Source organism: Cherax quadricarinatus, chromosome 25 (assembly GCF_038502225.1).
Source record: "Cherax quadricarinatus isolate ZL_2023a chromosome 25, ASM3850222v1, whole genome shotgun sequence".
In the NCBI taxonomy this organism is placed as follows: Eukaryota; Metazoa; Arthropoda; class Malacostraca; order Decapoda; family Parastacidae; genus Cherax; species Cherax quadricarinatus.
Genome location: NC_091316.1, coordinates 2,481,407 through 2,493,476, shown reverse-complemented (window position 1 = coordinate 2,493,476; position 12,070 = coordinate 2,481,407). Strand labels below are relative to the sequence as shown.

Here is a 12,070-nt window from a genome sequence, read left to right as displayed (position 1 = left end):
CAACAATAGCTATTTAGAACAAAATATTCTCAAGAAAGTGTTGGCCATAATAACATTTATTACATTTATAACATCGTATACCTCAAATTATCTTCCTCGCGTGCACACACTCACGCACACACACGTATATTTATATGTATATATATGAACATGGAATGACAATCATGAACTATACATTATTATGCACATGATGAATAAGAATATGCATAATTAGTTTGTGCTGGGATATAAAATATAAGAGATATTTACTGACTAGCAATATTACAAAACAAATTTAAAATATACTAATAAGATAAAAATCATAGATATTTTCTCTATACCAGAGGAATGTAAACATTTACATACTGCCATGACAGAATCATAACTAAAATAAATATATTGCTGTGACAAATATTATACAATATACAAACTCTTAGTTACAAAAACATTTAGATAATGTAACAGCCTGAGCTTGCTACCATCTGCAGCTCATAAGACTGCCATCCCCACGAGCCCTTTTAGGGCGGGGTAGATGGTAAACCAGAGGCCTAGCTTCTCCCTACGAGCCCCGTGAGGGCGGGGAATGTGGCTAGGCCTGGGGACACTTGGTCCCAAAGATGAGGGGGTACTTCTACCTCCTCCCATGGGAGACTTAAGTCTCGAGACACTCCCCAGATAGGGAGCCAAGGCCGGGTCACCACTACTTGGAAAAGACCCGGGCCGGGAGAGTACCGGCGAATAAAAAAAAAAATAGATAATGTAGCATCAGACAGCAGACAAACGTTATGATATACTGCTTTTGGTGGGTAAACAAAAGTTTGAGCAGTTACGCCCCAGCCCTAAAAATATCAGGGCAATTCAGCAAAAATAATCGAGAGGGTTTTAATACAAAATTTATTAAAGTATTCATGACTCGTAATTCAATGTCACCTTAATAACCCTAAAGCAGTAGTCAATAGGTGTTAAAACGAATAAGTCAACCCAAATATTATAATTCGTAAGAATTTTAATATGGCAAGTATTGTGTTACGAAGATAGTTTTTAGAAATGTATATATACAAATATGTACTCAAATCTGTGAATATACTCACCTAGACTCTAGGATAACACCCCAAGTAGAGTGGAGAGATACGTCTTGTCAACACCTAGAAAGGCAATGTAACTTCCTGTTGTAAAATTAGTGACAGATTCTTGGATATGTAATCTACAGGATAGTTATGAGTTTGGGTTAAAATAGTTATAAGCCTAGGTCACGGTAGTGAGCATGGGCAAAATAGCTGAGTATGGGTCAGAATAGTTGTGGGCCAGATTAGGTGAGAACAGGTGTATGTGGGTCAGGACAGCTGTGAGTGTCAGGATAGTTGTGAGTTGTCGGGTTATTTATGACTGGGGCAGATTAAGGTGCAGCCCATCCTCTAAATAAGTCAGCATTTCACTGTTGCTGCTAACCTTTGAGTCAGATGGGTGTGTTCAGGAGTCCTCACAGCTACTGCCTTCTCTACCTTCCTCACTTGCAGAAAACATTATATAAACAAGAATAACAATAGTGTTATCTGACATTTATGAAGAGAAAAGGAATGTTTATTTTTTCATAACTAATATTCGTGAGGTATTTATTATATGACAGCTTAACATTTATAGCCTATTCTATTATTTCCTTTTTTTTCAAGTCTAATATAAAGTTTCTACCAGGATTACATTTTCACTATCAAAAACATATGAACAAGAAATATCACAAACAACTTTACGGAGAAAAATAAACGCTTATTTTCAAACATAAGACCCTTGAGCAGACTGATGAATATATTGTCTTCAGAGCGGCACCTGAACCCTATCTTGTATTTATATTTTTAATATATATTATGCATCAGTCTGACAGAGGCTGAAATTTTTGTTACATTAGTAACCCAAGTTCAGTTTAAACTTCTCTGACAATGTAATAACTAACTTTGGTACAATAACACAACACAATGAATTAAAATACTGAACAATTACAGTGGGATTAACATACATATAGACTGTGCTGTATGCCTTTTTAGTTCAAAGTTTATTTTGAAAATAATCGGTTACATACTGTCTCATTTACTGGTTCTTATTTTTGCCTCTCGGTAACATTATCCGTAACTTCAAACATTTAGTTTAAAAATAATTCTATCACTTAATGTTTTTCGCTCTCAAGAGAAATGTTCCAAAGCAATGCACATCATTAAGGCATAAATATTTCTCTTGGCATGAAATACACGTCTGTTGAATCCACTGGAAAGTATTTCTGGAGTTGCAGAATCACATATACCCCAGGTGTTTGTCATGAGTTTGTTGATACTGCTGCAATACTATTTCAGAAAGAGCAATAGAGATATCTGTTCCATTTGTTGATTCATAATGCAGCGACAAGGTCACAGGAATGTTCCATATTGACAAACCAAAGTACAACCTCAGTGGGCGTCTTAAGACCCCTGATCTATATATTTCAAGAGTTCAAACACTCGATAATGTCACTCTTGGAGTCTCTCATGCTTGCAGAATACTCTGCACAGCTTCCTCCACTTTGCTCTCATCATGTGACTGGTGGCGGAGCGGAACTTGTGGTTATAGGAGAGGTGGAGTACAGCATTCCATAGGCTGTTGAGAGCCATTAACCAAGGAGCAACGAAGAGCAGCTGCTTCAAAGGCGCCGGGTTGTTAATGGTGTCCTGTTGGGCATACACGTGGAAAGTTATTATTACGTATACCTCAACACCAGGGTGGAAATAACTCAAATAAGTCACACCAGTGTGGTTATATTTTTTATGTAAACCTCAGAGAATAATCATACAATACAATCTCAAAATAAACATAAAATTTAATGAAATCAGTTCATGAACGCACATTATAAAAGCCATTGTGATATTATTGTTATTAATGTTTTGTATCTCAGAAGGGAGTAACGGCATTAAAACCAGATGGTAGTGTTCACGACTAACTTGCAACTTGGAAATAGAAACTAAATGTTTCGGTAGTTCGTGGGCCAGGATAGATGTAAACGTGTCTAGCTTACGTTATTAAATTGTGAGTTCGTCGTGAATTGTTGAAGCCAGGGTACTGTGAGTTTTATTCTTGCAAGATAGTGCCACCAACCTGGTGAGTGAAGTAGAGGACATCATCCATCCAGTATGATGGTGCCACTAACCTGGTGAGTGAAGTAGAGGACATCATCCATCCAGTATGATGGTGCCACTAACCTGGTGAGTGAAGTAGAGGACATCATCCATCCAGTATGATGGTGCCACCAACCTGGTGAGTGAAGTAGAGGACGTCATCCATCCAGTATGATGGTGCCACTAACCTGGTGAGTGAAGTAGAGGACATCATCCATCCAGTATGATGGTGCCACTAACCTGGTGAGTGAAGTAGAGGGACATCATCCAGCTAGTATGATGATGCCACTAACCTGGTGAGTGAAGTAGAGGAACATCATCCAAGCACCGACGCCCAGGAGAGGGAAACAAGCAAAGATGAACACAGCGACGTTGACCAAGACAGTACAGGTGATCTCCCTGTCCCTCTCTCTCACCGTCACGCCCACGCCCATGCCCACAGTCCTGAAATTCACGAGAGTTACACACGCCCACTTCCACACTCTAGAATGCGATAGTTACATATGCTTACTGGCTAGTTCTCTAAGGATAGTCACAGATGACAAGACCTCTTACATGGGCGAGGGTAGGGTAAGATTTGTCAGGAAACAGGACAAGTGTTTCATGACGCGGGTCTTATTCATATGATGACCCGCCGCTGGAGCTTTTGGTCATCTGACCGAGACCTTCAGCTGGCTTACCGGTCCACCCCCTTTAAAAATTATGGTTATGATAATAACTCTTTCGATAACAATACATGGGCGAGAAATTTAATCCTCTTATACGAGAGTGAAGGAGCTTACCCTCTCAGGCGTCTGATGGTGGCTGTGGCGTCCTGGCTTCCCTCAGTGTTAGGGTACAGGAGCCGTCGCAACCCCAGTGTACCCAACATACTGTCTCTGAACGATCTGTCCAAGGCTGACTCTGCTGCTCCCGCTCCTGCAACTGCTGCTTCTCCTGCTACTGCTGTTGTTCCGTCCTCTCCCTGCTTCACATCCCTCCCTGTGGGGTATAATACCATGAGCACTCACACAAGACACCGGTCGAAAGGAAAATACGGAGCAAAATACAGTAATCGTTGATAATTTGGGGAGTTTCGACATTGTCTCGTTGGTGAGCAGAAATATGATTATCCAGAAAACCTGAAATTATCAGACAATCTAACTTCAACTATACAAATATACAATGCCATGTAGCTTTAACTTCTAGTTTCAATATGCCCGAAACGTTCTATAAAAGCAGGGGCTTTTCAAATTGTAGAAATAAATGTCACTTAGTTTTGTAAGTTTTGTACAAATTTCTTGGTCATTTGTTTGTTTGTTCTACAAAGTGTTCTACACTCCACACTTTAAGAACATGAAACTCAGTTCAGGTTACCCGTAAAATGGTCACAATCTTGTGCATAAATCAGTATCAGTCATAATGCTAGACCTTATGTATTCTATACATTTTTATAAGTAAAAGCATACATTTACAAGGGATACGCTTGACATTTAAATAATCACAGATGACACGTTTAAAGATCAAATGTTCACAGAGAGTAACACTGTTCATTATATATGTCAGATCAATGTCTGGGTATGTAGCATTAAAAGTGGAACTCATCCCAAGTCAAACACATAAACCTAGAGAATGTTTAGAAGTTCACCACCAGATTTCATGATTTGAATGACTGTAAAAGACATGATCAGGACGCACAAACTATTGCAAGTCATATGAAAGGTTGTTTGACATGGCATAATCTCTTACTAAGGATACACAAGTTGCAATAATAAAATATGTGAAGTAGAAGGATGGACTCACCTGGAAGTGTGGAGGTGTAGTCGTCCACGTCTGCGTCACTCACTCCTGAATGCTGAACCAAGGAGGTCGACATCTTGAGGTCATATCCCCCGTCCTCAGTCTCTGTTTTCTTTTTAAATATAAATTTTAATTTATAAGGCGGCGGAGTTGATGCGTGTTTGTTAGTCCTGCCCCTGGTGATGTGATGGTGTCCATGTGTGGGCGTGGGTGTGGCAATGAGGTTGACCATGGCAGCCAGGCTAGTAGAGCTGGTCTGGCGAGAGAGGGAACAGTGGTTCTGCGTCAGCTGAAGGGCAGATTTAACTTGGCGTACAGATCGATCCCTCGTATACGAGTTGTACTTACGCAGCGCCCTGAAGGAGAAGATGAGCAAAGAGACGATGGGGAGCCCCACTACCACTAATGTCACAAACAGGGGCACTACGTGCTTTAAATATACCTTGTAGTCGGCTGTAGCGATCTTGCTCTCAATGTTTATGATGTGGACGTCGAATGACGACGTGTCGTAGTTAATACAAATATCTTCCTGCATCTGAGGTCGGTAGACGAAATGTAGCGATGGTACAAGAAGACCACAGCACCAGGACATGCCTAGGGCGGCGGTGACACGGCGAGAGGTGACGAGGGTGCGGTAATGAGTCCTCGTCAGCAGAAGGTAGCGGTCCAGACTCATGAGTGACAACGTGGAGAGCGAGATGATCATGTTGGCTGAGACGAAGAAGCCACTAATCTGCGTGAGCACGTCCGACACGCCCCATAGGCAGTTGGGAACGTGGCGGAACAGTTGACCATCCTTGAGGTTAGCATAGTATGGGAACCTCTCGAAAGGTACTTCTGTCAGTCCTACCCACTGATTGTAAGCAGCATGGCCACACACAATAATTCCTATAAAGAAATCTGTAGCAGCGAGAGAGAATCTCAGGTAGTACTTGGGTTTGTGGAATTGTGGACAGGCGACAGTGACGACCATGATGATGACGCTCATGATAGTAATGCAGAAAGACACAAGTACCATGAACACCAGCACTAGCGTTTCCGCCGCCCAGCACCGCCAAGGCATGCAGTCTGACGCCGACATCTCAAAAACGGAATGGTTAGTGGCGCACACAAAGTCACTGGAGCACATGGGCCACGAGTGGTGGAGGATGATCATGCTAGTGAGGTTAAGAAGACACTCGTGCTGGTTCTCTGCTACGTGACCCAGCTGTACCACGTAGTATACCCCACCTTGGTGCTCTCGCTCCTCACTGCCCTCTACCTGCGAGCACCACAGGTGGGCACACTGTTGCAGGTCCTGCGAGACGGCGCGATCAAACCCCACCTGCACCAGCTTCGACGTGGACAGGTGGGCACATTCTCGCCACCATTCACTACTGCGGCCACCCCAGTCACTGTGGTCATTCAGACCTGTTGCTCCGGCATGTTTATGTTGCTGCTTATGTTTCCAGGAGGAATCATCTCCCTCATGCACTTGCTGGCTCACATTTTCTAAAGGTACATAAGGTACATATACCCCTTTATTAGCTAGTGGTGATATGTATCTCAGAGAGCCTTTGCTATCCGTGAGTTCTAGTGCTGTGTCACCTACATTAAATGATATGTCTGTCCGATTTATAGCTTTATAGAAAGCGTCGACCTTCCTGCCAAGGGTGTGGAGGTGGTGTTGGTTGTGGAGCGTAGTGGTTGCCGCGGTGTGTTGAGTGTAAGTCTCAACCACCATAAATACTGCTACAACCACCACCACCCAGGTCACCATCACCACTCCATCACATCTTCCCTCGTGAACGTACATAGTGTGCACTATGAGCTTGTATGAGATGCCTAGCTACTGTGGCACTTGATGAAGCTATTCTGACGCTCCAGAGTCCATGTGAGACTATAATGGTCGGGTATAACTAAACACATGTTGCTGCTGCTACATGGTCGGTAGGAGTGAGGTTGTTGACTTACCGGTAGGTGGACCTGTAGATTATCTGGAAACGAGTTTATGTTAGCATGGAGATCTGCGTACAACCTGGTAATGACCTGTTAGTCATAGGCCTTCTAACGAGTTGTTCTCACCTCAGCTTATAATTTGACTGTAACTTAACGATCGTAACTAGTGATGCCTTGATGGAAATTCATTGAAAAGAATAATGACAATGTGGCATAATGGTAAGCTTTTGTTGAGGCAGTGTTGATGTAATGATAGCGTAGCATTAACTAATAACTTGGTTAGACTGTATTTATGGACTTCTGGCCCCTTAACGGTGGTTCCTTGACGCTGGTGAGGGGCTCTTGATCTAGGGAATTGGATCTGTGCTCCGATTCCCTGAATTAAACCTGAATACCTTCTATCCCCCCCCACGTGGGCTTTATAATCATACGGGTTTAGCGCTCCCCATGATTATAATAATAATAATAATTATGGACTTCTGGATCTCGTCTGTAAATTCTTCGAAGTTCTTGACCTTGAGTTGCCAGTGAAGTTTTACTTGCTCAACCTTACATTGCCAATAAATGTTTTCGTGGTTAAATCAAAGATGCCTGTAATTTTTTTGTTGATAGTGAAACGAATTTGTTTAAACAAATTACCAGCTAATTGTTTTTCTTCTTCAAAAGAGGTGCAGTTTATTTACAGGTTTCTTCTGATGACTGCACGATCTTATGTTGTTTTGTTGGTTTAATGATGATTGTTGTCACTCTTGCAGTGTTGGTTTAATGATGACTTTTATCAACGTTAGTTGCTTCCTGCAATAATCGTCTCATCGTATTTCTTGCTTCTGCCAATATATTTTTTGATCTAAACAATAAGTACTATTGATTTTCTTCTTCCATTTTGAGGTCTAAATGTTCGACAAAAGTTAAAGTCGATGATTTGCATATTATTTTCCGACTTTTGCAGCTACATAAACACATTTAATTGACAACGTTTCGCCCAAGATCTCACAAATATATTTCCAAAAATCACAAATCTATCACTGCGAGACTGAGATATTACAGCCTATCATCATTCAGATAGGCTGAGACTCTTGATAATGCTAAAATACTTAAAAAAATGTGTTTTTAGCTTAAAAGTGCCTCTTATCCTGAAGGTATAAAAGAGTGTTGTAACAGTGCTGAGCTGACTGTAAGAGTGTTAAGTATTTCTCGCTGCTGACCAACACTGCACTCTCATTACTCCGCCTCTGTCTGTGAATAAGTCAACAATTAAGTGATGAAGTGACGTGACAATTGAGTAATGATGAATATCAGGCAGCTGCTGAGTGATGACGTGACATGACACTGGAGTAATGATGAACATCAGTCAACTCGTAAGTAATGTACACAGTCAACTGAGTAGTGATCTAAATAGATGAGTTAATGAGTGTAGTGACAGCCGCTGAGACGTGCTCTTGCAGGTGAGTTGTACATCTTGGCACTGTTCACCTGCTCCTCTCTCACCTACCTTCTCACACTTGCCGGATAAGCTGAAAAAAAAGAAAATAAATATATAACCTCGGCCATGGTAGTGGCAAGTCCAGTGCTTTACCGCTGAGCTACGGGGTATCTAATATAAAAAATTGTTGGTGTCTCCGTCAGAGCACCATCTGTTACCTACTGACTCTTCCCCACAGCTCCAGCAGCTTCCACAGTAAATCTATCCTCACATACCTCAAAGTCACAGTCTATAGACGCAATTTAAGTCGTAATAAACGATTATAAACGAAAGTGCTGGACCTGCCACTTTCAGGGCCACGGTTTGATACCCCTATTAATATCTGTTTATTTATTTACAGTCGTTTATCACGACTTAAATTTAGTTAATGTAAACATATGCCCAGTTTGGCAACAGCATTGATAGTGGAAAAAGCTACCTAAAAGATTTATTGAAATGATACCCTTAGTATTAAGAGAAACAATTAAAGTAAGAGTGCTAATGCAATCAATTAAGCGATATAATCAATTAGCTAAGAGAAATTATTCATTAACTTGAGAAATTTACTAAGACAAAATTCAGTACAATATTCCCTATATACTAACCATAAGCATGAATATATCATATTTTGTTTATTTAATGCTCACTCTATGAAAGGGAAATATTTAGGGGGAGAGAAAGAGCTGATGTAGGTAACAGCTCTTAGCTTGTAAATAAAGTTAGGAACCCTAAACTTAACTTTGTAAAACCCTGTGTAAAAAAGAGAGACTGAATGAATGAATAACTGAATTCTACACTTGCCATGAATTACTAAACGCCACCATCAATTTTTCCTCGTAAATTCAAGGATTCCCGGTCATAAATTAAGAGGAAAGGCAATATTTTGACTGAAGAAATAACCTGTCCAGAGGAATTACCCAGTAAATTGGTTCTGGACAAAAAGTTACAAACACTCACAGACAAAGCTTATAAAATATTAAGCAGGATACTACTGTGGCTTTAGGGGCGAATACGTATGACACTTCCATTTGTTGCTAGGTTTAATAGGTCATGGCACTCTGAGGAGCTGCGGCTGGAGCCACCAGCCTACTATACTAAACTACTTCCTAATACTTTTTAATTCTTATTATTATTAGTAGTAGTAGTAGTAGAAATAAAAATTAAAAGTATTATTATTATTTTCTGTATATTAAGCAGTATATTCGGTATATCTGTGTTGAAGGTAGAAACATTTACAGAGGCCAGGGCGCTGGGGCTGCCTTCAATATAATTTTAGAAACTCAAGAGGTGATGAGGGAGATTGTTGGCGACCCGCGTCCCTCTTCTCCAGTATTATCTAGTCTCCAACATTACCATCACTACCGGTAACAACACCATCGTCACCACTAACACCACAACCACCAATACTACAACCACCATCACAGCCTCCACTACTGCTTATCACTTGATGACATTAGCATATTAATTATTTTTTCATCCCCTGTCAGTGCCTGACCAGCCGGGCTGTGGTTCGTACGTCAGTTTGCGTGCGGCCAGCAGCAACAGCCTGGTTCATCACACCCTGACCCACCACGAGGCCTGGTCTCAGACCGAGCCGTGGGGGCGTTGACCCCCTAAACCCTCTCCAGGTATACTCCAGGAGTACAGATGTCATGCCAGACCTTGTAAGGTAGAGCATTTTGCAAAGCGACTCATCTCTTGCCTCGACCCGGCGGCTTGCAAGTACTCACCTAGTTTTCACCTAGTTGAGGTTGCAGGGGTCGAGTCCAAGCTCCTGGCCCCGCCTCTTCACTGGTCGCTACTAGGTCACTCTCCCTGAACCATGAGCGTTATCGTACCTCTGCTTAAAGCTATGTATGGATCCTGCCTCCACTACATCGCTTCCCAAACTATTCCACTTCCTGACTACTCTGTGGCTGAAGAAATACTTCCTAACATCCCTTTGATAAATCTGTGTCTTCAGCTTCCAACTGTGTCCCCGTGTTGCTGTGTCCAATCTCTGGAACATCCTGTCTTTGTCCACCTTGTCAATTCCTCTCAGTATTTTGTAAGTCGTTATCATGTCCCCCCTATCTCTCCTGTCCTCCAGTGTCGTCAGATATATTTCCCTTAACCTCTCCTCATAGGACATACCTCTTAACTCTGGGACTAGTCTTGTTGCAAACCTTTGCACTTTCTCTAGTTTCTTCACGTGCTTGGCTAGGTGTGGGTTCCAAACTGGTGCCGCATACTCCAATATGGGCCTAACGTACACGGTGTACAGGGTCCTGAACGATTCCTTATTAAGATGTCGGAATGCTGTTCTGAGGTTTGCCAGGCGCCCATATGCTGCGGCAGTTATTTGGTTGATGTGCGCTTCAGGAGATGTGCCTGGTGTTATACTCACCCCAAGATCTTTTTCCTTGAGTAAGGTTTGTAGTCTCTGGCCCCCTAGACTGTACTCCGTCTGCGGTCTTCTTTGCCCTTCCCCAATCCTCATGACTTTGCACTTGGTGGGATTGAACTCCAGGAGCCAGTTGCTGGACCAGGTCTGCAGCCTGTCCAGATCCCTTTGTATTTCTGCCTGGTCTTCGATCGAATGAACTCTTCTCATCAACTCAAGTCATCTGCAAACAGGGACACCTCGGAGTTTATTCCTTCCGTCATGTCGTTCACAAATACCAGAAACAGCACTGGTCCTAGGACTGACCCCTGTGGGACCCCGCTGGTCACAGGTGCCCACTCTGACACCTCGCCACGTACCATTACTCGCTGCTGTCTTCCTGACAAGTATTCCCTGATCCATTGCAGTGCCTTCCCTGTTATCCCTTCTTGGTCCTCCAGTTTTTGTACTAATCTCTTGTGTGGTACTGTGTCAAACGCCTTGTTGCAGTCCAAGAAAATGCAATCCACCCACCCCTCTCTCTCTTGTCTTACTGCTGTCACCATGTCATAGAACTCCAGTAGGTTTGTGACACAGGATTTCCCGTCTCTGAAACCATGTTGGCTGCTGGTGATGAGATCATTCCTTTCTAGGTGTTCCACCACTCTTCTCCTGACAATCTTTTCCATGATTTTGCATACTATACATGTCAGTGACACTGGTCTGTAGTTTAGTGCTTGATGTCTGTCTCCTTTTTTAAAGATTGGGACCACATTTGCTGTCTTCCATGCCTCGGGCAATCTCCCTTTTTCGATAGATGTATTGAATATTGTTGTTAGGGGTACACATAGCGCCTCTGCTCCCTCTCTCAGGACCCATGGAGAGATGTTATCTGGCCCCATTGCCTTTGAGGTATCTAGTTCACTCAGAAGCCTCTTCACTTCTTCCTCGGTTGTGTGTACTGTGTCCAGCACATGGTGGTGTACCCCACCTCTCCGTCTTTCTGGAGTGCTTGTGTGTGTGTGTGTAAGAGAGAGAGAGAGAGAGAGAGAGAGAGAGAGAGAGAGAGAGAGAGAGAGAGAGAGAGTATGAGTACGAGGCTGCAGGGTCATAAATTATAACTTGGGTAGAGTCACAACAGACAAACTTCTCTCGTATAGACTGCTCTTCTTGTTGCTCGGGGAGACCCAAGCGGCTAATTATTGGAAACCACTAATTACTTCATATAAATAGAATTAATGCGCATTTTATCAACCTCAGTTCACAATGTTACCGAAAAAAAGCAGTCTTTTCATAATTTTCAGAAATGCATATTTTATTTGCCAGGGGAAATATAACATTTTCTCCTGACGTGCGTGTCAGTCATATTATGAACCCGGTCCTCACTCACCCTCAGTGCAACTCTGAGATATT

At 42.4% G+C, this 12,070-nt stretch overlaps 1 protein-coding gene across 1 annotated transcript; it reads right to left on the bottom strand.

The window, feature by feature from the left end:
• Positions 1 to 1,663: 1,663 nt before the first annotated feature.
• On the bottom strand, positions 1,664 to 7,647 carry LOC128689962 (uncharacterized). The gene is made up of 4 exons (XM_070088701.1): positions 4,809 to 7,647; positions 3,899 to 4,097; positions 3,410 to 3,599; positions 1,664 to 2,672 (listed from the first exon to the last, which is right to left on the bottom strand). The coding sequence occupies exons 1-4, from the start codon at positions 6,688 to 6,690 to the stop codon at positions 2,475 to 2,477; spliced, it is 2,469 nt and encodes an 822-aa protein (XP_069944802.1). The 5' UTR covers positions 6,691 to 7,647; the 3' UTR covers positions 1,664 to 2,474.
• Positions 7,648 to 12,070: the final 4,423 nt, after the last annotated feature.